General features: G+C 59.3%; 1 protein-coding gene across 2 annotated transcripts; it reads left to right on the forward strand.

The window, feature by feature from the left end:
- The first annotated feature begins 362 nt into the window (after positions 1-362).
- VPS16 (VPS16 core subunit of CORVET and HOPS complexes) lies at positions 363-22,865 on the forward strand. Of its 2 annotated transcripts, XM_048846493.2 has the most exons (24): positions 363-535; positions 3,251-3,339; positions 5,226-5,323; positions 6,537-6,665; positions 7,860-8,004; positions 8,081-8,196; positions 8,485-8,607; positions 8,991-9,046; positions 9,348-9,437; positions 10,721-10,815; positions 11,628-11,704; positions 13,612-13,743; positions 13,832-13,959; positions 14,359-14,394; positions 15,801-15,909; positions 16,000-16,134; positions 16,423-16,531; positions 17,075-17,172; positions 17,404-17,511; positions 18,752-18,829; positions 19,166-19,335; positions 20,177-20,273; positions 20,765-20,868; positions 21,918-22,865. In XM_048846493.2, the coding sequence occupies exons 1-24, from the start codon at positions 483-485 to the stop codon at positions 22,060-22,062; spliced, it is 2,520 nt and encodes an 839-aa protein (XP_048702450.1). In that variant the 5' UTR covers positions 363-482; the 3' UTR covers positions 22,063-22,865. The 2 variants fall into 2 exon arrangements, with proteins under 2 accessions (XP_048702450.1, XP_074984295.1); XM_075128194.1 differs by lacking the exon at positions 6,537-6,665.
- Positions 22,866-23,034: the final 169 nt, after the last annotated feature.

The raw sequence follows: 23,034 nt of genomic DNA on the forward strand, positions 1-23,034 counted from the left end.
CCCTCCCCTGTCTGAACCCCAATCCCCTCTCTCCCTTGGCCCCTGCCCCCAATCCCCTCCCTCCCCTGGCCCCTGCCCCCAATCCCCTCCCCTGGCCCCTGCCCTGACCCCAATCCCCTCCCTCCCCTGGCCCCTGCCCCCAATCCCCTCCCTCCTCCGGCCCCTGCCCTGCTCCCAATCCCCTCCCTCCCCTGCCCCGACCCCAATCCTCTCCCCTGGCCCCTGCCCCCAATCGCCTCCCTCCCCTGCCCCTAGCCCCGCCCCTCTGGCCCCTCCCCCTGCTCTCGCTGCCTGGGTTGGGGCCCCGCCCCCCAGCGCCTTCCCCTCCTTGGGGGGGCCGGTTGCCGGCGGGGGCGGGGCTGCGCGCGCTGCCCTCAGCCAAGATGGCGGCGGCGGCTTCAGGCGCGGGGCGCTGAGGGCGGAAGCGCGGAGCAGCCGGGCCCAGCCGCGCGGGGATCGGGACCGTCGGGCCGGCCGGGGCCATGGCCTGTTACACGGCGAACTGGGACCCGCTGGGGGAGGAGGCGTTTTACCGGTCAGTGCCCCCCCGATACCCCCTCCGGGCCCCCCCTTCCCCGGGCCCCCCCGGGCCCCCCTCGGCCCCCCTTCTCTGGGACCCCCTCGCCCCCTCCTCCTCCGAGCCCCCCCGCCCGCCCCCGTCTCCCCCACTGCCCCAGACCCCCTCCTCCGGGCCCCATCGCCCGCCCCCCACTGCCCCCGATTCCCCTATTGCCCCAGGCCCCTTCCTTCCTGCCCCCCGCTGCCCGCCCCTCCATTCCTCCGACCCCCCGAGCTCCCCACTGCCCACCCTGGGCCCCAGGCCTCCCCTTTTCTGCCCCCCATTGCCCACCCCCACCCTCCGGGTCTCCCCCACTGCCCCAGGCCCCCTCCTCCAGCCCCCGAACCCCCCGTGCCCTAGGCCTCCCTAGCCCCCCGTTGCCCCAGGCCCCCCATTGCTGTCTGAGCTTCACATCACCCGCCCCCCACAGGCTTCCCATTGCCCCCGGCTTCTACTGCCCGCCCCCCATCACCCCAGGCCTGCCCTCGGAGCGCCACATCACCGGCCTCCCACCGCCCTCGGCTTTTCTCACTGCCTGCTCCCCCTCCCCGGTCTCCCCTTCCTGTCCCCAGAGCCCCCCCATTGCCCCAGGCTTCTGCTTCCACCCCCAGAGCCCCTCTCTATCTTAGGGGGCCCCCTAGCTCCCCCACCTTCCTTCTCCTGCTCCCTCCCCTTCTGGGTGCCCCATGCCTCTCTGCAAACACCGCTTGAGCCATGCCCTTGCCCACCCCAGCTGTCCTCTGAAGTGCCCCCTTGCCCAGCTTCCTTCCTTCCCTACAATGTGCCTCTTCCCTCTCAAACCCCAAAAGCTGCCCCACACCCTCGCCCAGCCCAGCTTCCTCTCCTAAAACTCTCCATCCCTTTAACACAAGCCCGCCAACCCCCTCTGCTCCCAGGCAGGGGGACAGGACCAGTGCTGTATGGATTTTTATCCCCTCCACCCCAAATTCCCCTTTGTGAGACCTTCCCAGCCACACCCTACCCTGCACTTCCCCCTTCCCCGCATGGTCCGTAATTTCCCCCTAACACCCTGCATTGCTGAGCTGGGAGCCCTGAAGGTGCTTTTGCTGGTGCTGGCCCTTTTCTGCAACCAGTAGCCAGCGGCACCCGTCACCGGTGGAGATACTGAAGTGGTTGGCCCACAGGTCCAGTCTGGCAATGCCTACGCCCCTAGGAGCGAGGCTGCGCGGCAGTGGTTCTGCGTGTGCTTGTGTACCGCTCTCTCCATCTACAGTGACACCCACCACTGGGTTCCAGGTTTTCCCACCTTCTGTGGCAGCAGGGTCAGGAAATGTGTCCAGCCTTCGTACTGGTGCAGCGTTAATACATGCCGCATAAAGGAGCGGCATGTCCCTGTACACCCCCCACCCCGCAATCAGCCAGGATACCTCGGGAATTGTATTAGCTTTGCAAAGCTTTTTTTCCCGCTTTTAGCTTCAGGGAGACCCTTGTGGGGTCAGAGTAATGATCTATCTGGTGGTCTCTTGGGAATCTCTGCGAACTATAATAAATCCATAGATTTTAAACAAAGCCGGTAACCCTACTCTGTTGCAGTCAGAGGGTTTTATAACCATATGTACACAGGACTTATTTCACCACCAGTGAAATGCAGCCACCTCTGAGAGGGAACGTGGCAGCTGATTAACAGCCCTGAGTAACGCTCCGGAGTAGCTCAGAGCCAGAAGTGAACACAACCCCATAGCCCAATGGCTCTCAAACGTTTTTTTTACTGGTGAACCCTTTCACATCGCAAACCTCTGAGTGTGACCGCCCCCCCGCCATTATAAATTAAAAACACTTTTTTATATGTTTAACACCATTACAAATGCTGGAGGCGAAGCAGGGTTTGGGGTGGAAGTTGATAGTTCATGACCCCCCATGTAATAACCTCGTGACCCCCTGAGCGGTCCCAACCCCCAGTTTGAGAACTCCTGCCATAGCCTGTTGAAACTGCAGAGGGAATTTCGGGAGGCCGAATGAAGTTACCCAGACTGGAATTTAATCATAACACTGGGTCTTAACCCTTTTACATCAGGTGTTGGATTTTCCTTGGATTATTTGTCTGCAGCTGATCAATAAGGTACTCTAATTATGGCAGTAACCACAGTTGTCAGCTGAGATAGAAAAGGAGGGAGAAGGTCTCCTGGCACTGAAATTGCAGTTTACTCCTAGAAGGAGCAAGGGAAGAGTTCCCAGCTACTGAACAGACTTGCATCATCAGACCAGTGGGGCACCTTGTAGATCCCCTCCCTGAGATCCCCTCTGTCTCCTCACCCAAGCCCTGGAAGCTGTTTGCTCTTTGCTGGGGTGATAGGAAAGAGGTCAGAGAGGCCTGGCTCAGATTGGGAAATACAATCCCTGGCAGAGCAGCTGGTAAATAACGGATACCGAAAACATTCCAGTTAATGGTTTGAATCCTGAGTGTTGCGTGAACCCGCTGAGCTGGGCTGAAGGCAGGGTGCTGCTCTGTGGAGCCCCTGTCGGTCTCCATTGTTAGTTACCCTCCTGGCCTGTCATCCTGTGCCCTAGAGGTCAGAGGGGGACCCTGCGAGTGCCGGGGGCTGCTGGCATGGAGTTTATAGCAGGGTTGGGTCTTGCCAGAGGAATGGCTCTGGAGCTGACGGGGAAGGAAGAGTGAGTGATCACTCTCGGGTCCCTAACATCTCCTCTCATTTGTTTGCTTTGCTGCAGGAAGTTTGAATTGTACAGCATGGCATGGAACCTGAAGGAGGATCTGCGGGATTGCCTGGTGGCTGCTGCACCTTATGGGGGCCCCATTGGTACGGCCAGGACAAGCAACCTCTCCTAATGGAGAGAGGGTTGTGGTGTGGGTTGTGACACTTTTGGATATTCTCATTTTCCAGAAGCTGCTAGCTCTGCTCCAGGCCAGGTTGGGGGCCCAGCTTGCAGCAGGTCCATTTAGATCCTGAAGTGCCAGTTTGCCTCCCTGACCATGTGTGTCCCTCTCCCCAGGGCAAATAGCTCCAGGACTAGAGCTTTAAAGCAGGATTGCTTGGATTTCAATCAGAGGGATTTAAATCACTGATTGTAATCATGGTTTAAAATGAGCCATCAGGAAACCTTCTTTTAAATCATCCATTTGAATCCTATTTTGCATTTGTACTTTCAAGTTATTTTCCTAAATAAAGGTTGATTCTCATTGGTTGGTAACCATTTAAACATGTAGATTTCCAACTAAGTTTAGCTTTTACCCTAAACTTCATGCTTCTTTTTGCTAACCAAGAGGCGACACTGTATCTATATGCATTTAAATAAGCAATTACATTTATTCATATTCTTAATTTTAACATTTTTTGTGATGTTGGAAAATGGTGAATGGCGCATTTCTTATTTACTAGAGGGTTAATTTTTTATTGTGATTTGGCTCAAGTTTGATTTGGATGGAAATTCAAATTCAATTAAAATGCACAAAACCAGCATTTAATTTTTATTTAATTATGTAAAAAATACTTTTTTATGTATCCAGCCCATTTAAGGTATCAAAGTTCATCAAAGCATGTTTTGCATTTAAATGAGATTTATTAAACAATAATAGGGATGGTGTTCATAGCGTCTGTCTGCCAGAAGCTGGGAATGGGTGACGGGATGAATCACTTGATGATTATCTGTTCTGTTCATTCCCTCTGGAACACCTGCACTGGTAACTGTTGGAAGACAGGATACTGGGCTAGATGGACCTTTGGTCTCACCCAATATGGCCATTCTTATGTTATGTTCTTCTTAAACAAAGGAAGTAAATTTTATCTTAGTGAATTGAACTGATTGTTTCTGGTTACCAACTCCTTCAGGATTTTAGAACTAGTAGATTTCATCCTCTCATACCTTGTTATCTTCATAGATTGGAAGAGGAAAACAAGCTTTCCTGGTTTTTCAACACGCATTTGGTTTCTTCACTTTGAATGAACTAGTCACTGAACTGGACTAGTTGAATAAACTGAATTGAAGAAAGCATTCTCTGCCCCTGTTGTCAAAAGCCAGTTTAGCACTTCAGCAAACACTGGTTCCCAGTGCTTAGCCAGTGACTATGCCAGTTCCGTGCTTTGACTTTCTTAAAAACCTCAGCAGCAAACATACAAAAAACAATATTAAGTTGTATTTATTTTTATAGAGTGTAGTAAGTTTAGACCTTAGTGTAGGTTGTCAGTTTCAAATGTAAGATTAAATAGGTTTAATTTTTAAAAATAACCTGCATTTAATTTCAGTAAAAAAAAATTGATTTTTAATTTTTTTAAAGAAAATAATTGATTCTCCCCCCCCCCCTTCACCCTGCTTTAAAGTGACCCTCTGCTAGAGTCTTGGTAGGGAAGAGGTTATTCTATGCCAGCCTTTGTGCAGAGTGCAGCTCAGCTAGACTTCTTACATCTTCCTCTGCAGCCAAACTCCACAGCACAGGGTCTAATGGGGAGAACTAGGAAGGAAAACTGACCAGTCTAGAGACACTGTCTGAGCGGAACTGAGGGGCCAGGAAGGATTATGTAAATTAGGTGTGTGAAATGATAAGCTGCTCACCCGTGATGCAAGGGAAGAGGCTGAGCCTTGTCCCGCTGCAGTCCTGGGGAGCACAGGGCCTTTTCACAGTCTCCTGAGAGCAGGGGGGTTTGGGTTTGGGTTCCCTGTTGTTGTTTCACAGCAGATTCTCTTGCAGCTTTGCTGAAGAATAACCTCAGGAAAGAGAAGTCACCCGGCTCCCGCCCGCTTCTGGAGATCTACTCAGCCTCGGGCGTTCCCCTGGCCAGTGTTCTGGTGAGCGCCTCGCTCGGTGTGGCCAGCTAGTGCCAACTCCCTGTGGGCCTGTCCTACTGGTAGCACCTGGATGCAAGCGATATCCTTTTAGCTCCACCATGTTCACTTTTATTTCCTTCCTGTGTGTCCCTCCGAGGTGTCTTCAAGAGCTGGGACTGATTGGCCTGCGTCTGGGGCGGGAAGTCTGGAGCACAGGGCTTCCTAGGCTGAACGGAAGCAATGACGTGTGTTGTGGTGTCCTGCCTCCAGCAGTGGGCAAGGCCTGGTGCTTCAGATGCCAGTCTTACAGTGGCCCATGGGAGGAGGGGCTAGACACAGCCTGCCAGCCCTGGCAGCAGTCAGGAGACGTCCTGAAGCAGGAGGGTGGATTATCCAAATTTCAGCTATTATTTATTTCCACTGAAGCCCACAATGTACTCCATACTGAACAGACCTACAGGCAGGCTCGGACCCTGGCCCCAGGAGCTTGTAGCTGGGGTGGACTACGACTTATGAGATCTTGTCTCTTCCACTGCCTTCCTGTGAGGCCTTGGGCTAGTCATTTAGCATCTCTGTGCCTCGCTTCCCCATCTGTCTGGTCTGTGTTGATTTTAATGCTCCGGGGCAGGGGCTGTCTCTGACTGTGTGCACAGTGGGGCCCCAATCTCAGCTCGGTCCTCGAATGGCTTCTGTAACAAGAAATGAATACTGCAGCCTGGGGGAGCCAAAAATAGTGTCCAGGGTCTGGGTGTGAGCTGCGAGGGGGTAGTGGTACCAGCAGTGATGGAAGCGGTGAAGTGGGGAGGTGATGGCCGTGGGACGTTGACGTCCTGCAGGAGACCGACTAAGAGGCTGGGAAGGGAGGGACAGATCAGCAAGTCGGCAGCAGAAGGACGGCACTTGAAGCTGCCTGGGGGAAATATGGGGAGAAAAGGAGGGGGCTTGTGGGACCCCCTGGAGATGGGGATCAGCTGGAGGGAGAGGAGGAGAACCAGGGCAGGGTGGAGTCATGAAAGGCCAGGGACAGCCAGGTGCCAAGGAGGAGGGTATGATGGCTGGGGTTGGAGCAGCAGTGGCTGGAGGCCCACAGAGGTGGCTTGTGGCTCCAGCTCTGCTGTGCTGGCCTGGTGTGAATTCCACAACGTAGTTAAAGGGGTTTCCTGTCACTGTATGAAAGTGACCCCTCCTGGCAGCGTGACGGATGTGTGGGGCGTGGTTCTGTCCTTCCCCGCAGTGGAAGAGTGGCCAAGTGGTGCAGCTGGGTTGGACTGCCAGCGAGGACCTGCTCTGCATCCAGGAGGATGGCACTGTCCTCATCTACAACCTCTTCTGTGAATTCAAGCGACACTTCAGCATGGGCAACGTGAGTACGGATGGCGCGGGCTGGGTGGCTTTGTTAGCAGAGGGAGGCTGGACTGGTATTTGGATCAAGAAAGTGAGAATCAGGACTCCTGGGTTCTGTTCCCTGACCTAGAAGGGAGTTGGGGCTGGAAGGCGGGGTTCGGGGAGCCCAGGACTCCTGGGTTCTATTCCCATCTGTGGAAGAGATTGTAATCTTGTGGTTAGAGCATGGAGCTATGAGCCAGGACTCCTGGGTTCTGTTTCTTTATCTGCCATTAATTGCTGTATGACCTGGAACAAATTGGGACTTCATTCTCCTGTTTGGAGATGAGGCGTGATGGGCCGGGCCTGGCCTGCCTCCCACGGGCTGGTGTGAGGCCGATGCAGTTGCTGTGTGTACAGTGCTTTAGCTCCCGAAAGGTGTTGGTGGGGGCAGAGGGGAGGGTACTGTGTTCCACTTGCCAACAAACTGGCACATTATACGCCTTTGACCCTGCGCTGGGGACGGGGAAGCTCCCAAATCCACCCTTCACCTGGATCCACACATGAGTCACTGCCTGGGCCCTGGGAGGGGGCAGGCAGGAAGCTGGGCTGGCTGTCACTTGCTAACTGGCCTGAGGGACCCTGGAGGAGCTGTCAGCAGGTTAGGGCCCCGCTCATCTCAGAACATCCCTTTGAACAGAAGAGCAAGATGTGTGTGATTTCAGGTTGGCTGGGACGGCGGGTGTCCCTTGGGCAGAGCTCCCGCTGAGCCTCTCCTGAGGAGACAGGGTGGAGCTGGGCTCATGGTACGAGCTGGAAATGCGATTGTGCAAATGGCATCTCTGCCAGGGCCAGGACACCAGGGTTCCTGCTGGTGCTGGGATCTCACCTGTGTGCTGGGCTCTCCCTGCCTCTTGCACCGGGACCTGCAGTACCGGGGGTTTAGCTGACAACCGCGGCAAAGAGGCCTGAGGCCTTGTACCACCGGCTCACCCACCCCTAACAGGCTGGTCGGAGTGAGACCTAGCTAGCGGCAGTGCTGGCCGTGGCTGTGACTTGGAGCCATGCGGTAGAGTGAGAAGGGGCTGCCCCAGTCCCTGACCTGGCCATGTCAGTAGTTCAGGGTCTCATTCTCTGGTCCGCTGCTGGCGATCCCATGTTCTCCCTAGCGCTGAGCTCTCCTGCCTCCGTGGTGGTCCCTGGGCCATGCCTCTGTCTCTGTCTCGTGGCTCAGGAGGTCCTGCAGAACCACGTGCGGGAGGCGAAGGTTTTCCACACGGAGTACGGCACAGGCGTGGCCATCCTCACTGGAGCACACCGCTTCTCCCTCACCACCAACATCGACAACCTCAAGCTGCGCAGGATGCCGGAAGTACCAGGTACGCTGCCCCCACCCCTGCCCTTTCCTTCGGGGCTCGGCAAGGGGCCTGACCACCTGTGTCTGCCCTCCGGCAGGTCTGCAGAAGCTCCCCTCCTGCTGGGCCGTGCTGTCCCAGGACAGAGTGACCATCATCTTGTTAGCCGTTGGCCAGGACCTGTACCTCCTGGACAACACGTCCTGCTCCGTGGTGGTGAGTGAGCGACAGGGAAGCAATCGCTGGTGGGAGGGGCCCGATCCAGAGCCCTGGAGACGGAAGGTCTCTACCTCCCCGCACAGCTGGTGCAGCTCCAGCCCTGAGCTTGCTCCCCCCTTGGGTCCCTAGGGGTGGCCCTGCGCTGCTCACGCTCTCCGGGGCTCTGCCCTTTCACAAGCACTAGCGATGTGTTCGGGGCCAGTCCCCCCAGCCTGCGCCCCGCTGAGCTGCCGCTCTGTCCGTCTGTGCCTTCATCACCTCTGTCTTGTTCTCCCTGCTTTGTAGACTCCGCCTGGAATCAGCCCCCACGCTGGCGCTTATGTGCAGATGGCAGTGTCCTTCAACTACTGCCACCTGGCCCTGTTCACCGACACGGGCTCTATCTGGATGGGGACGTCCTCCCTGAAGGTGAGTGCTGCCCCTCGGGTCCTGCCTGTCCGTCGCCTGCCGGCTGGGGGAGACTGCGGCTGCAGCCTGCTCTCCTGATCCCCCAGAGCCTGTGCTGCAAGCGGCTGGGTCTGAGACAGCCTCAGTCGTGCAGTGCTGGCTGGGGACTGCCCAGCTTCGGACTTGGGCCCAGCAGGCTTTGGGCTCTTGGCCAGGGCAGATGGAGGAGAGCCTTACCCTGGTCTCCGTGGGGGCACAGACCGCACTGCGGTAGCTAGTGACCAGCTCAGTGTGGAAGACCCTGATGTCCCCGTCTGAGCTGGGCTTGTGCCGTGTGGAGCAGAGCCTGCTCCCCTCTTATCCCCCAGCCACGCCTCCCTGGAAACCGGCTCTCTTCCCTGCAGGAGAAGCTGGGTGAGTTCAGCTGCGATTTCCGAGCTCCGCCCCGACAGATGGTTTGGTAAGTGGGGCTCTTGTTTCCTTCCGGAATGGGGCATCTTCTGTGCCCCCTTCCTCCTCTGGGGTGCTGGCCCAGAGCAGTTACCTCGCCAGTGGCTGTGTGGCTCCAGGACAGTGCTGATGCTGCCATGGGCTGAGAGTGACTGTGCAGAGGCTGGCTGGCTGGCGGGGCGGGTTTGGATCGTCTGCGGAGCGGCAGGAGCGGGCTGCGGCAGGCAAGGAGTTTGGCTGAGAAGGGCTGTGGTGCTGGGCACAGCCGCGCTCCAGTGCGTCCTAAGGGAATAGACCTCTCGTTGCGACAGGTGCACGCGCCCACGGAGCAAGCAGCGGGCAGTGGTGGTGGCGTGGGATCGCCGGCTCCTGGTGGCTGGGAACTCCAAGGAGTGCATTCAGTATCCTTTGGAGCGGGGCGGCAGGGCAGATCCTGGGGTGTCGAGGCAGGAGGTGTTTGGGGGGCTGGGATCTGATGATTGAGAAGCACTTTGGGGCCTCAGCCTATTTCCCCAGGGGCTGCTGTGGGATGGTTGCCTCTGTTACGTTTTTGATGCTTTGCCATTTCCCTCTGCCGCAGCGCCGGCCATCAGGATCCTTGTCCTGATCATCACGTTACTTACATTCCTCCTACCCCTGGATCTACCCTCTTGCCCAGCCCGGCACAGCCCCCACCCCCGGTGCAGGGTTGAACTCCTCAGAGCTCCTAGGTGGCATCACATCCCCTTGGTCCCTGTTCCGCCCAGCTGGGTGTGACGGCAAAGGCGCCTTACTCGCCATCTTTGCTCGGGCATCAGCCACTCCACTCCCCACTACTCCCTCCCCTTTCTGAACGCTCCAGGCCTCGCCGTCTCTGCCAAGGACAGAACTGCCCCGCTAGGGATGGGCTGCTGCTCCCCTGTGTGATGTCTTTGCACAGATGCGCCAAATCCCATTGGCCCCTCTGTCACTGGCCCTCGCTGCTAACTCCTGTCTGGCCTGCCGCCCTCTCTCTGGCTGGCATTGTGGGTTCCTCCCTTCCGCCGTGCAGCTAGTCCCAGGGCAGCGGCTCACACTCCTCCAAGGCTGAATCTCTGCTATGGCTGCCCATGGTTCTAGCCTGACTCTCTCTCCCTCTCCTCGTTCAGCATAATACGGCCTTGGGAGTGAGTCTGGCCCTTTGATCGGCCTTGGGTCAGGCTCTTAGTCATCCCTGAACTGCGGTGCTTGTTCCGAGTCAGAGACGTGAGTCACGGGACCCCTGGGGAGAAGCAGCCGGGCGGTCAGAGCGTGGGATTGTGAGCCAGGAGACCTTGGTTTGTGCCTGCCTCTGCCACTGATCGGGGCTTGTTGGAAAGTAGGAGCTGCCAGACGGGCTCAGCCCCAAGGCCTGATGCGCCCCACCCCCCCCGCTGCCCTAGAGGAAGGTATAAGAACCCTGCCGTAGCCAATGGGGGTAATTGGGGGGGGCCCCCATGAAAGTCTGCTCCCTAATAGGTGGAGATCGCTTGATCTCCTGTCCCAGCGTGTTCGCACTAGCGATTACCACTCCGCAGGGACTCGGTCTCTGCCCTGGGCCTCCCTTTGCCCCTCTCCCGAGCAGGGATGCCGCCCCAGCCTTGTGACAGGGCTGTGGGGGCAGGACTGGCTCAGCGGGCTCCTGGAGGCATGCTGCGGAGCTGTGGATCCTTAGTGGAGAGCGTAGGTTTGTTCTGGACGAGGATTCCTACCTGGTGCCGGAGCTGGATGGGGTGCGGATCTTCTCTCGTACCACGCACGAGTTCCTGCACGAAATCCCCGGTGAGCCTGCGAGGGTGGGGATTCGTTTTCTGTTGATCTCCGAATTTCCAAACCCGATTCAGATCCAGGGAGGGAGGCAGCCTGAACGACACGGGCTCTGCTGGATGCTGGATTGCATGCCCTCCTTGTCCTTAGCCGGCAGCCAGTGCGGGCTCTGGAGGCGAGGGAGCTGATAACCTGGGGTAGAATGTCCAAAAACGCCTTTCTCCCCCCGCACAGTACGTGCAGCAACCCTTGTTCCTGGCTACTCTGGTCCTGGGCTTCTACGCAGCCCTGCCCACGCCCCTGAGTCCCAGCCCACCCATCCCCACTATCCCAGGCCTGGTGCCCACGCCCCTGAGTCCCAGCCCACCCATCCCCGCTATCCCAGGCCTGGTGCCCACGCCCCTGAGTCCCAACCTCTCCCCCTTGCTGTTCCAGGTCTGGTGCCCCTAGCCCTGCCCGCCCACTCCCGCTATTCCAGGCCTGGTGCCCCTGCCCTTCCCCACCCATGCCCTGAGTCCCAGCCTCTCCCCCCTGCTATTCCAGGTCTGGTGCCCCTGAATCCCAACTCTCCCCCGGCTATTCCAGGCCTGGTGCCCCTCCTCCGCCCAGCCCTGGACTTGCTGGGTGGCCTTGGGCAAGTCACTTCCCTGGTCCATGCCTCAGTTTCCCCATCTGTGAAATGGGGCTGTTGATACCCACATTCCTCCTTAGATCTGCTGTGTGTGTGGGAAGGCCTGTGGAAGGTGCATGTGGGGGTGGCTCACCCAGTGGCGGGTGGCTCACCCCAGTTTGGGGCAGTGTATGAGGATGTTTCATCCTTGTTTCAGAGGCCAGTGAGGAGATCTTTAAAATCGCTTCCATGGCGCCTGGGGCTCTCCTGCTGGAAGCACAGAGAGAGTATGAGGTAAGAGACGCTTCTGTGATGGCATCCTGCCATCTCCCAGCCCCGTCTCTGCCTTCCCCTTTGAAATCAGCAGGAGCAAAGCAACAGCCAGTGACCCAACAGAGGGGCCAGGGAGGGTCACAGCAGCCAGTGGGTCCCACAGAAACTGCATCCAGAGCTATCCCAGCCCCTCCGTAGCCCAGTAACTTGCAGGGACCAATGGCCAAGCCAGAGAGGAGTCTGGCTCCAGACAGGGTGGTCCCTTCTCTTAGGGATCTCTCAGATACCGATAAATCTCTATAGATCATTAGTGGTTTGTTCTTAGCCGGCAACAATAAAATAGCAAGACAGGAGCAGTCAAGCTTGATTGCCTTTATTAATAAAGTTGCCTTTGTTACTTAAGAATAGCGCATACTAAGAATGGAAATACAATACCCAGTCCTTACGGAACCAAACTTGCGCAGATGGCTGTGAGATCCCAGGCCTGCCTGGTTCGCCCAGTAACTCAGCATTGCGTTCTTTTACCGATAGGCTGGTGACAAGCCATAGCTGCCTTTCGTGCACACAGGGCAGTTGCACATGTTCCCTTTGTCTGTCACATGTTGCAAATTTCCAGGCATGTTGCACTATCTGGATGTCCCATGCTAATGGGGTCAGTGCATTGATGGTTGTGATAAACAGGATATATACTGAGCATCTAAACTTTCCACTCTCAGAAAAGGTTACACCTCTTATCGCAAACAATGCGGGAAGCTCGCTGGGGGTTTGGCTCACTTAATAATAGGCCTTTTCTTAGCCATTAAGCCAAAGGGCCTACAGCTGACATCCGTGAAGGGGCTGCGCAGAGACAGAGCAGCATGTCTCATGCTCCTTGCTCCAGCCTCGCTCCTGTCCTGCTCCAAGGTGCTGGTGTTAATCAGCTGGGGCCAGGCTTGCTCTGCAGTCTTGGCTCCAGTCCATCCAGACACTGGGGCAGTTCACGTTCAGGGTGGGGGTGGGTGTTCTCGATGGAAGGCTTCTGTGGAATTCAGAGCCTGGGGGAGCCAGCTTTGTCCCCTGAGGATGGGATTTTAGACGAGTCTGTTGGCACAAATCTCGCTCTCCACCCCCCAGCAATGCCCGGTGATGTGCTTGAACCACTACTTAACCAGTGTGGGGCAGAGGGGCCCAGCCCTGGCTCTGCAGTAGGTGGGACTGAGATGGCCTGGTGTTGGCCAGACCCTGCTGCTCGGTGCAGGTCCCACAGTGTGAGGCCCCAGATTGAGGGAGGCTGGAGAGCATGCTGGAACAGACTCTACTTGGTTAAATGTGGCTCTTGGGGGTGCTGAAAACCCAGCCCCCACCCCCTTTTATTTTTAAACTAAACTCTGAAAATGACTCGTTGAGCTGCACGGGGAGGTGGATTCCCAGCCTGACCCCACCGTGCCGGGTGGGTTGGAAGCACCATGGCTCTTGAGTTCTGCCCAGGCTCAGGTACCCACGCCCAGCTCTTCCCAACCAGGCAGCGTCCCCAGCGGGGAATCCCTGTGCCTGCCGCCTCATCCCTGAGAGATCCCAGAGAACCCGTGCTGCCTCTGCCCTGCACCCAGTGCCTGACCCCTGGAGCATGGCCTGGGTTTGCTGCGTGTTGCTGGGGCCGGGAGGGAACAGGAGGCCCCTGCATTCGCACCTTAGCAACAGGGCGCTTTGAGCCCTGGGCGGAGCACATGTCCCCTCTTCAGTGGTCGTTCTGCAAACAACCGGCTCTGGAGGCAGAGGCGGTGCAAGGGACAGGAGCCTGGTAGGGCTCCAGCCGCGCTGGCCCCTCTGCAAGCCCATGCTGGTCGTGGCTCCTCTCCCGGCCAGGCGAAGGTTGCTGTCGCAGAGACGGCTCCTTCAGCTCAGGATGTCCCTGGCCTGACGCGAAGGGTTCTCTCGTCCCCACCCAGAAAGAGAGCCAGAAGGCGGACGAGTACCTGCGGGAGATCAAGGACCAGAATCTGCTCTCAGAGGCAGCGCGGCAATGCATCGAGGCGGCTGGCTACGAGCATGAGCCGGAAACCCAGAAGTCTCTGCTCCGAGTAAGTGGGGGAGGCAGGAGGTGGGAGGACCTGGGTTGGGGGCATCTCACTGCCCGTTCCCTGAGCACCGGCATGTCTCCGTCCACAGGCCGCCTCGTTCGGAAAGTGCTTCCTCGACAAGTTCTCCCCGGAGAGCTTTGTGCGGACGTGCCGGGACCTGCGCGTGCTGAATGCCATCCGGGACTATCAGATCGGCATCCCCCTGACCTTCGCCCAGTATCCTACACTGGCTGAGGGGTGGCGCGGCCGTGGATCTGGCTGGATCTGCTGGGGGCGGGAGTGGTGTCTGTAACTAGTGCAGGGACAAGGGCCCAAAGGCCCCACCCCAGTATAACTCCACGGAAATCAGCAGTTATGCCACAGATGAGTTTGGTCCTGGGAATCAGGACTCCTGGGGTTCGTTCCACGGCCTGTGCTGTGCAGGAGGTCAGACTAGGGGATCTGGGGACCCCTTCTGGCCTTTGCACTGTGAGCTTTGCACATGCAAGCCGAGGGGAGAGGTGCCGTGACGGCTCAGGCCAGGGGGTGGTTTCGCGTGGTGGGAGCCAGAGCTCGCCCACACAGCTCAGCCCCTCGCCGTTCCCTCACCCTGCTGCTCCTTAACAGGTGCTGTAGATACAAACAGCTCACCATTGAAGTCCTGCTGGACAGGTAACTGCCCCCTCCTGGCTGCACATGGGACCACTGCATCCCAAATGTTCCCTCTGGCCAGGGCCAGGGCCACAGTCACTTATGTGACTGCATCAGAAGCCCCTGCTCTGACGTTCGGCTCGGACTGGCCCTGCCTGGTTACTCAGCCCCCTCCCTGTCCCCGTCTGTCCGTCCATCCAGGTGCCGGTGGCATTTGGGGCACAGCCGTATCCAGCTTTGCTCTGCTGTTAGACCCTGTACAAACTCTGCTGGGCCAGGGCTGCTGCTGCCTGGCCCACCCGCCCCATGACGGTCACTGTGCAGCTGTGACCTGCCTTCGCAGAGCTCCCTTTAAGGGACCGTCGTCCCCCCTCCCTAGGCACTGATGTCCTGGGCTCTGCGTTGGCTGCCCATGCTGTCATCTCTGTTTGGCAGCTTGTCCCGTTGGTCTCCCTCCTCTCTGCACAATCTCGTAGAAGTGCGGGGAGCGTTGCTGTCTGCAGCGTCCAGCAGCCAGGGGTCTCTCGACAAACCTCCACAACACGCACCAGCCTCTGCCAGTGTGGTGTGCGGCAGGCAGCCCCCTCCGAGGGCTGTAACTAGCTTCAGTCGCCCTGGCTCATTCCGGCCCTGTGCCTGCTGGAACTGGGAACAAGGGACCCAGGTGTCATGGCATCCTGCTACGGTCACTTGCCACTGGGAAGAACCGGCCTTGTTCCACAGAGGCCATCGAACAGTCACTGAGTGGAGATGGCTGAGCACCCTGCCGGCATGACTTTGGGCTGGGCACATGCAGGTGGAAGCCTGTGTCTCACTGACTCCCTGCTGGGCGCCACGGGCTGAATGGATGGGAGATGTCCCAGGCTGCTCTCTGCAGGGCCGGCTGGACGACCCCACCTGCTCTCCAGCAGGGGAAGGGGTCTGTGCGGCCCTGCGCATCGCTGACAGCTGCTTAAAAATAAATAAAATTAAAATCTGCAAGCTCCCCCAGGTTACTGTTGGCATTTGACCCCCACTTCCCTGGGCTCCCTCACTGCGTTTACCCCCGTCCCGTTCACTCCCCTGGGCTTGCTTCCCTTCTCCCCGGCAGCGATCACTCTCTTATCTGCCTCGCCAGGCCAGCTGCTGAGGGATCTTTCACCCCGAGGGTTACAGCTGGGCCCTCTTACTGGGGCATTGCCCTAAATATTTCTCCCTGTCCCCTGTGGGGAAGTGGGAACTAGTGTCACCCCATCATGGCCCTTTATGTGCTGCCCTGGCCAATGCTTAGGGCGGTGCCTAGCAGAGGCGGGTGTGGCGTGGCAGGGAAGGGCCTTTCTGGGGAGCTCCAAGGGCTCTGGGGAGCTGGCTGGATTTACGGCTGTGCTTGCCGAGCTGCTGGCGCTCTCGTCTGGGGGCATTTGACGTTCCCTTTGCCCGTGTCTCAGGTTAGTTCTGCGGAGGCTGTACCCCCTCGCCATCAAAATCTGCGAGTACCTGCGCCTGTCGGAGTTCCAGGGCGTCAGCAGGATTCTGGCCCACTGGGCCTGCTACAAGGTAGGTGGGGAAGCCAGTGGGGGGCAGTTCTTGGAGTGCTCCCTCTGGGTGCCAAGAGCTGGGCCCAGACCTCCCCTCCCGCCCCTCCAGGTGCAGCAGAAGGACAAGTCTGATGAGGAGGTTGCACACGCTGTCAATCAGAAGCTGGGCGACACCCCTGGCATTTCGTACTCGGAGATCGCTGCCCGGGCATACGACTGTGGCCGGACGGAGCTGGCCATTAAGGTGGGTGGGGGGGGCTGGGGGGGGGCTGCCAGGCCTCCCAAGCACGTGGCATTTGGCAGGGTGGCTGGTGATACCACCTGGCCCAGTGTGCCCCTGTTTAACTCTGCTCGCGGTGCTAGGGCAGCACGTGGCACCTCTCCCGGCAGTGCCCGCTTGCCCAGGGAGCGGCCCTGCTGAAGAAATGGAGCCTGCTGGCCCAGCACCCCTACCAGCACGTGGGGCCTGGGGCCTGGCTTCATGCTGACCCCAGGGGCCTGTGCACTGAAGGGGCTTCTCTCTTGGGGGCAGTTGCTGGAGTACGAACCCAGGTCCGGGGAGCAGGTCCCGCTGCTGCTGAAAATGAAAAAGAGCCAGCTGGCCCTGAACAAAGCCATCGAGAGCGGAGACACAGACCTAGGTACAGCTGTGCGAGGATGGGCTCCCTGGGGCTCCGGCGGCCAGGACACGCTGGAGCCTTTCCGCTCCAGGCCCTGGCTCCCAACAGGCCCAGGTCTCTGGCATTTGAGCCATTCTGGGCTGGCTGCAGCGGCCTCTGGGGAATGAGATTGGGTCTTGGGCCCATTTGCACCCCAAACCAAGTGGCCAAGGGCTGAATGGGCCAGTGCCCCCCATGACCTGCCCTGAGGAACCCCTGCTGGCACTCCCCCCACCCAGACCAGCTCAGGGCTAGGCTGAGCTTTATGAGCTACAAGTGATGATGCCTCCCAGCCCCCGGGCAGTGGGGAAGCTTCTCCCCTCCTGCTCACCCCACCTCTCCGAGCTCAGCAAACCCTTCCCCTCTCCCCCCCCTCAGCTTTTGCACCCCACATTCTGGGCCCCGCTGAGGGCTGGCTGGCTGGACCTCCCTTCGTTGCTGTGTGTTGCTCAGCTGCCCTGACCGTGGGGGGCAGAGGTGTCTCTCTGCACCCGTTGCCCCTCTAACGCGCTGTCTCTGCCCCAGTTTACACCGTCGTGTTGCACCTGAAGAATGAACTGAATCGTGGCACTTTCTTCATGACGCTGCAGAAGCAGCCAGTGGCTCTGAGTCTCTACCGCCAGGTGAGAGGCCATAAGCGGGTGGGGTTCGTGGGCATGTTAAGCTGCCAGGGCACTTACAGGGCTGTGCTGCCTGCTGTCGCCCTCCACTGGTGGTGTGAGAGAGGACCTGTGCTGTGCTGGGGCGGGGGGGCTGAGTGAGCAGGGCCTCCCGTGACCGTGTCTCTATAACAAGCCCATTGACTCTCATGGGGTGAGGGGGTGTTGGCAGTAACCTTGTGTATCATGTCCCAGTTCTGCAAGCACCAGGAGCTGGAGACACTCAAGGACCTGTACAACCAGGACGACGATCACCAGGAGCTTGGGAACTTCCACGTCCACTCCAGCTATTCTAGTGAGAAGGTAGGACTTCCCGGAGCTGGTGGGGCCTTGCGGAGTGGAGGAGGGGGCTGCCAGACTCTGCTGGTGGTTGCTGGAGGATTCACCCATCTGAGACAGGCTTGCCAGCCTCTGAGGAGGGGTGGACGAACAGGTGCAGAGGGATAAAGATGTGCTGAGATGGGACGTGCCTCTGTGGCGCTGGCCTCCCTGCGGTGCAGGGGGGACCTGGGACCCGACACTAAGGCGGTGCTGGCCTCCCTGTGGTGTGGGTCTAGGGGGAGGGGGGAGAAGGCTGCTCATGTGAGGAAACAAAAGGATCAGCGGGAAGATTGGAAAGTGCTTTCTCCTCAACCCCAGCCTTGGGGTGCCGGGACGAGAGTTGAGTGGCTCCTGATATGCGATGTGGAGTTCTTCTTCCCCTGAGCCTGGACAGGCCGCAGCCATTCGGGGCAGGCACAGCTGAATTGCCTACTGGGCAAGGGTGTGCCCTGCCTGGCACAGAGCCCGAGCGCTCAGCCTATGGGCTCCCTGCGCAGGGAGCATGTCCCTCCTCTCCCAATCCCTGGGAAGGCCCTAGTTTGCTGAGGAGGGGTGCATGGGAGCAGCCTGGCCCCCCTCTTCCCATGGTGCAGGCTGCACAAAGACGGGGGGACTTGGGGAGGGAACTGGGCTGGGTGGGCGAATCCCTCAGGACTGGGGTGCTGTCAGGCTGGTCGGTGCCTCTGCAGCGATCTGTGCCTGATGCTTTGAGCACAGTGAAGTCTCAAATGATGCACGAGGGGTGGGTGTAACCGCCTGCCCACACCCCAGGTCTGTTCAGTCTCCTAGCTGGTGGCGTTTGCCAGGAGGCTGGGGCCACTGGGGGCGAGTTTCCCTTGTCTGGGCTCCCAGGAGTTCCCAAACTTGTCTGGCTCCGCTGGGGGGGCTGGAAGGAGAATTAGCTGCCCTGGGGATACTGGACAATAAGGAGCTTTTTGACCATTGAATGAATAGCAGGAAGATCCCAGGTCCCAGAGCCCAGGCTACAGCTCCCACCCCATTGCTAGGTGGAACCGTGCCTGGGGAGCCAGCTGCCAGCCCCGTTCCTGTCTCATGGGAGGTGGGCGAGTACTGCAGAGTTGGGACCTTCTCTCGTCCGTTTGTCACAAGTCCTGACCCACAGGCACCTCTGCCCAGAAATGCGGGCTGGCTCACGTGGCCGCCCCCACTGGGGATGGCAGGGAGGCTGTGACTAGCCTGGCGGTTGCTGTGTCCCTTCCAGAGGATCGAGGGGCGCGTAGCAGCACTGCAGAATGCAGTGGACGAGTACTACAAGGCCAAGAACGAGTTTGCTGCCAAGGTGAGCATGGATGGGGGCGTGCTGCAGAGGGCCCTCTGGCCGTAGTTACGGGCTTGGGGCTCGGCTGGGAGCAGTGCTTGGCACTGCCAGGTGGGGCCCCGGGCAGCAGGGGCTGAGGAGGCAGCGTGCTCTGCTGAGGGGGCCCTGGAATAGGGCAGGGGGAGGAACTCCCCTTGGTGCTGGGCTGTGTAAATCCCCTTGGGAGCCCTTCATGTCTCTGGGGATGCCCTGGGGTGGTAAACGCCAGGAGCGGGGTAGCCTTGCTCCTGGAGAGGGACACCCCAGGGGAGAGGCCCAGCCCCTCTGAGGAGCCCAGCCCTGGTGTCTGCTTCCCAGGCCACAGAGGATCAGATCAAACTGCTGCGGATGCAGCGCCGCCTGCAGGACGACCTGGACAAGCCCTACGTAGATTACTCCCTGCACGACACCGTCTACGGCCTCATCTTGGACGGCAACCACAAGCGGGCGGAGCAGCTGTACCGCGAGTTCCGAATCCCCGACAAGAGGTCAGTGGGGGGGGCGCTGCTCCCAGGAGGCCTTTTGGCACCAGATGAGCCGGTCCAAGTACACGCGGCTCATCCGGGAAGCCCCTGGTCAGAGGCTGGGGCAGGAATCGGGGCTGGGGCAGGGTGCTGGGTTGTCGGCCCTGGAGACTGATGGCCTGTGGTTATCCCCCTCCGTGCGGTGTGGACAGCAGCCGTGGGAGACCACGTACCTGTGATGAGCTTCCACTGCTGCTCTCTCACCCGGCTTGGGGAGCAGCACGTCTCCGTCCGCTGGCCCCTGCAGCCCTTGGTGCCCTGGCCAGCCCTGGGGGGTAAATACCAGGTGGTGGGGGGGAGGGTTTGTTGGGCAACTGGACCTATCATCATTTATCTGTACTGCCACAGTGCCCAGGGGCCTAGTCATAGGCCAGGACCCCATTGTGCTAGGCGCTGCACAAACTCAGCACAAAAAGACAGTTCACTGGCACTTACAACCGAAGAGGAAGATGACAGGCGGCTACAGACAGGGGGCGGGTACAGGGGAACAATGAAACCCTATTGGTCAGCAGGAGAGGCATCCATTTGTGTAGGGCGTGGAGCTGCGTAGATGGGATGATGGACTGCCTGGCCCATTGTCGCCCTCTGTTGTTGGGGCCTTTCTCCCCTCACTCCTGAACGGCAGCGTTGCTGGCAAGGCAGGATGGGGTTTTGCTCTGGGGGGATATGGGGCCGGGCTGGTGATCGATGTACTGCCAACCCCTTGGGAATTGGACCCAGCAGTCCTCGGAGGCGGGTGGGTGGGTGGGGTTAAACTAGTTGATCTGATTGCCCCAGTAAGAGCCACGAGGTGTCTGCTCCCCAGGTTCTGGTGGCTGAAGATCGGCGCCCTGGCCGAGCGGGAGGACTGGGAGGAGATGGAGAAGTTTTCCAAGAGTAAGAAGTCGCCCATTGGGTACCTGGTAAGAGATTCTCTTCACCGTAAGGGACCCCCCTGGTTGGGAGTGTCCTGCCCCGGCTCACTCCCAGCTGTCTGCCTTTAGAATGGGTCCCACAGACAGAGAGCCAGGCCTTTGGTCTCCCCCAGCCGGGAAGGGGGAGCTGAGTGCTGAGCTCAGGCGGGCAGGGAACGCAGGCCTAGGGATGCAGCCCCTGCTGGCCAGCTCAGATGCAGCACTGGCAGATCCCTGAGGGGGGGCTTGGGTCGACCCTGGAAGCTCACCTGTCCTCCAGCTCCCAGTAGAATTTCACCAGTCCAGGGGCTGGGAGCATGGGGCACAGGCACTGGGGCACTAAAGAACACCCCCAAAGCCAGTGGCAGAAGTAGATGCAGCAGGTGGGGTGAGGTGAGGTTTGAGATAAACAAGGTTGGGGGCAGCAAGCCAGAAGTGCGGCCCCATGAGCCGAGCCTGCCGCCTTCACTGATTCCGCTCTCCCTTGTTCTCCATACCAGCCCTTTGTCGAAATCTGCATGAAACATCACAACCGCCATGAGGCCAAGAAGTACGCTGCCCGTGTGACCCCAGAGCAGAGGGTCAAGGCCCACATCCTGGTGGGGTACGTCTGCTGGAGAGTTAACGGGGAGCAGCCCCTGGCTAAGGCAGAGCACTGAGTGCTCCAGCTCCCCAGGAGAGCCTGCATGGGTGGTGTGTCTGAGCGTGAGGGTGGGGGGTGGGAGGGGTTGGCTGGGTTCTGAGTGTAGGGTACGTTGCACATATCTCCTGGGATGCATGGGCGTTTCCTGTTTGGCCCCTGTCCCTTCCTGTTCTGTCAAATGCCATGACTCTGCTCAGGGAAGGGGGCGTTGGTCTCTGCAGGGAAGGAGCTCCTTTCGATGCACTGGCGTCTGGCTCTGTGCTGTGACTAACACCTCGTCCTGTGGTTCAGAGAGAGGGTGGGGGTCGCACCCCAGGGTGGGAGGAGTCACAGTGAGATGGGGAGCAGGTGGGCAGTTAAGCCAGGGTGCCAGGGTTTTATGAGCAGGAAAAAAAAAACACCCCTTGAGGAGGAGGCCGGGCTGACCTCTCTTGCACTTGGGGCACCGAGGTCTGAGTGTGGTCAGTGTGTATCAGATCCTGGGCTGCCATGATTATTGCAGGGCCCTAGCCCCGGAGCTAACGGAGACTCAAGGAGCTATTAACTCTGTGGCTGAATCATTCTGCTTCTCCGTACTAATGGGCAGCGGTGCACATCTGCTCATCTTCCCCCCCCACGCTGTCCTGTGCATTACAAGGAACCATCCTGATGCTGTCTGCACACAGGCAGCTGCGGCATGCGCCTGCCTGCAAGGAATGAGCTTCCTCTCCCTGAGTGCTCAGACTCCTGGTTGGGCTGCATGTGGCTGTCTGTGTCCCTGTTGGAGGGTGCATACCCACAGCAGCATGCATCTCCTTGGGGGTGGGGCTGTGCACATCCCTGTGGCAGCATGTGCCCTAAGGGGGGGGCTGCCAAGCATCCCTGAACCAGCTGTGAGATCACCAGCTAAGGCAGGGTGGTGTCGGTGGGTGGGATGGGGTGGTCCCACAGCAGAGGGAACCAGGGAAAGACAGAACCGGCCTCTCTGACTGCCCCTGCATGACACTGACTCTCCTATCATTTACTGGCAGAGAGCTGGACCAAGCTGCCGATGCTGCCATCGAGCACAAGAATGAGAATGAGATGAACCTCGTCCTGTCCAAGTGCACGGCGGCCACCGACTCTTCCGTGGGGGAGAAGATCAACCGTGCCAAAGCTCAGATCCTGAAAAAATAACCCCTCCCTGTGGCTGGAGCCTCATAGCCTGCTGGGAGCTGGCCTTCTGTATATTCCTGGGGTGGGTAGGGGACACAGTCTTGGTGCTGATGTTATAAGGACACGAGGCATGGAGCGTCTCACACATGCAGATCCAGCCCAGGCACCCCCCAGCATGACCTGGGGCCCTGTATTGGGGAATCGTAGGTAGCAGCGATCCCTGTACCTGGGGTGGGGTGGGGTGGACTCCGGCCCTCTGGAGTTCAGGGTGCTTGGCTGGAGGTGGAAGCAGAAGGCATGTGCCGTGTTACGGTGCAATTGGCCCCCTTGCTGCATCCCTGCTCTGCTGAGTGACGACCTCTCCTGCTCAGCCCCCTCAGGGAAGCTTTATCCCTGCCCTGTGCAGGTGCATGTACCATCTTCCTCCCCGAGCCAGCCCCTCTCCTCTTCCCTTCCCCACCCCACCCCACCGCCCAGCAGTTCTGCCTCTGGCTCTGCCAGCATCCCCCTCCTCCCTGCAGCAGCTCCTCTGAGCACAGAAGCCGGGGAAGGAGCCCCTGGTCAGGTTGCAGTGGGGCCTCGGGAAGGAGCAGCCGCCCCTCCGGCGTAGCCGCAGTTCCCGCAGGCGCAGCCTCGCCGTCCTGGGGGTGGGGGAGATCGGGTGAGCCAGGGAGGGGTTGCGGTGGCCCAGCAGGGCTGCGGGGGGCAGTAAAGTCTGAAGCTTAGTGGGGGCGCTGGTGTCTGGATCTGGGGGGGGAGGGGGAAGGATGGCCTGTCTCGCTGTAACCTTCACTAGGGTAAATAAACGGCTGAGACCCCCCGCCCACGCTGTGTCTGATTGCTGCCGCCCCAGGGGCCGACGCTGGGATTTCCCAGGGCCCCCCGTGTCTCTCAGCTGCCAGCTTTCCAAGGGGGCAGGATGCCCCTTCCTGCCCCGCTGCGGGCGGTGAGCGGCGCCCCCCGCAGCCCCTCCAGGAGCTGGGCAGGGCGGGC

This window comes from Caretta caretta, chromosome 4 (genome assembly GCF_965140235.1).
Source record: "Caretta caretta isolate rCarCar2 chromosome 4, rCarCar1.hap1, whole genome shotgun sequence".
Classification (NCBI taxonomy): Eukaryota; Metazoa; Chordata; order Testudines; family Cheloniidae; genus Caretta; species Caretta caretta.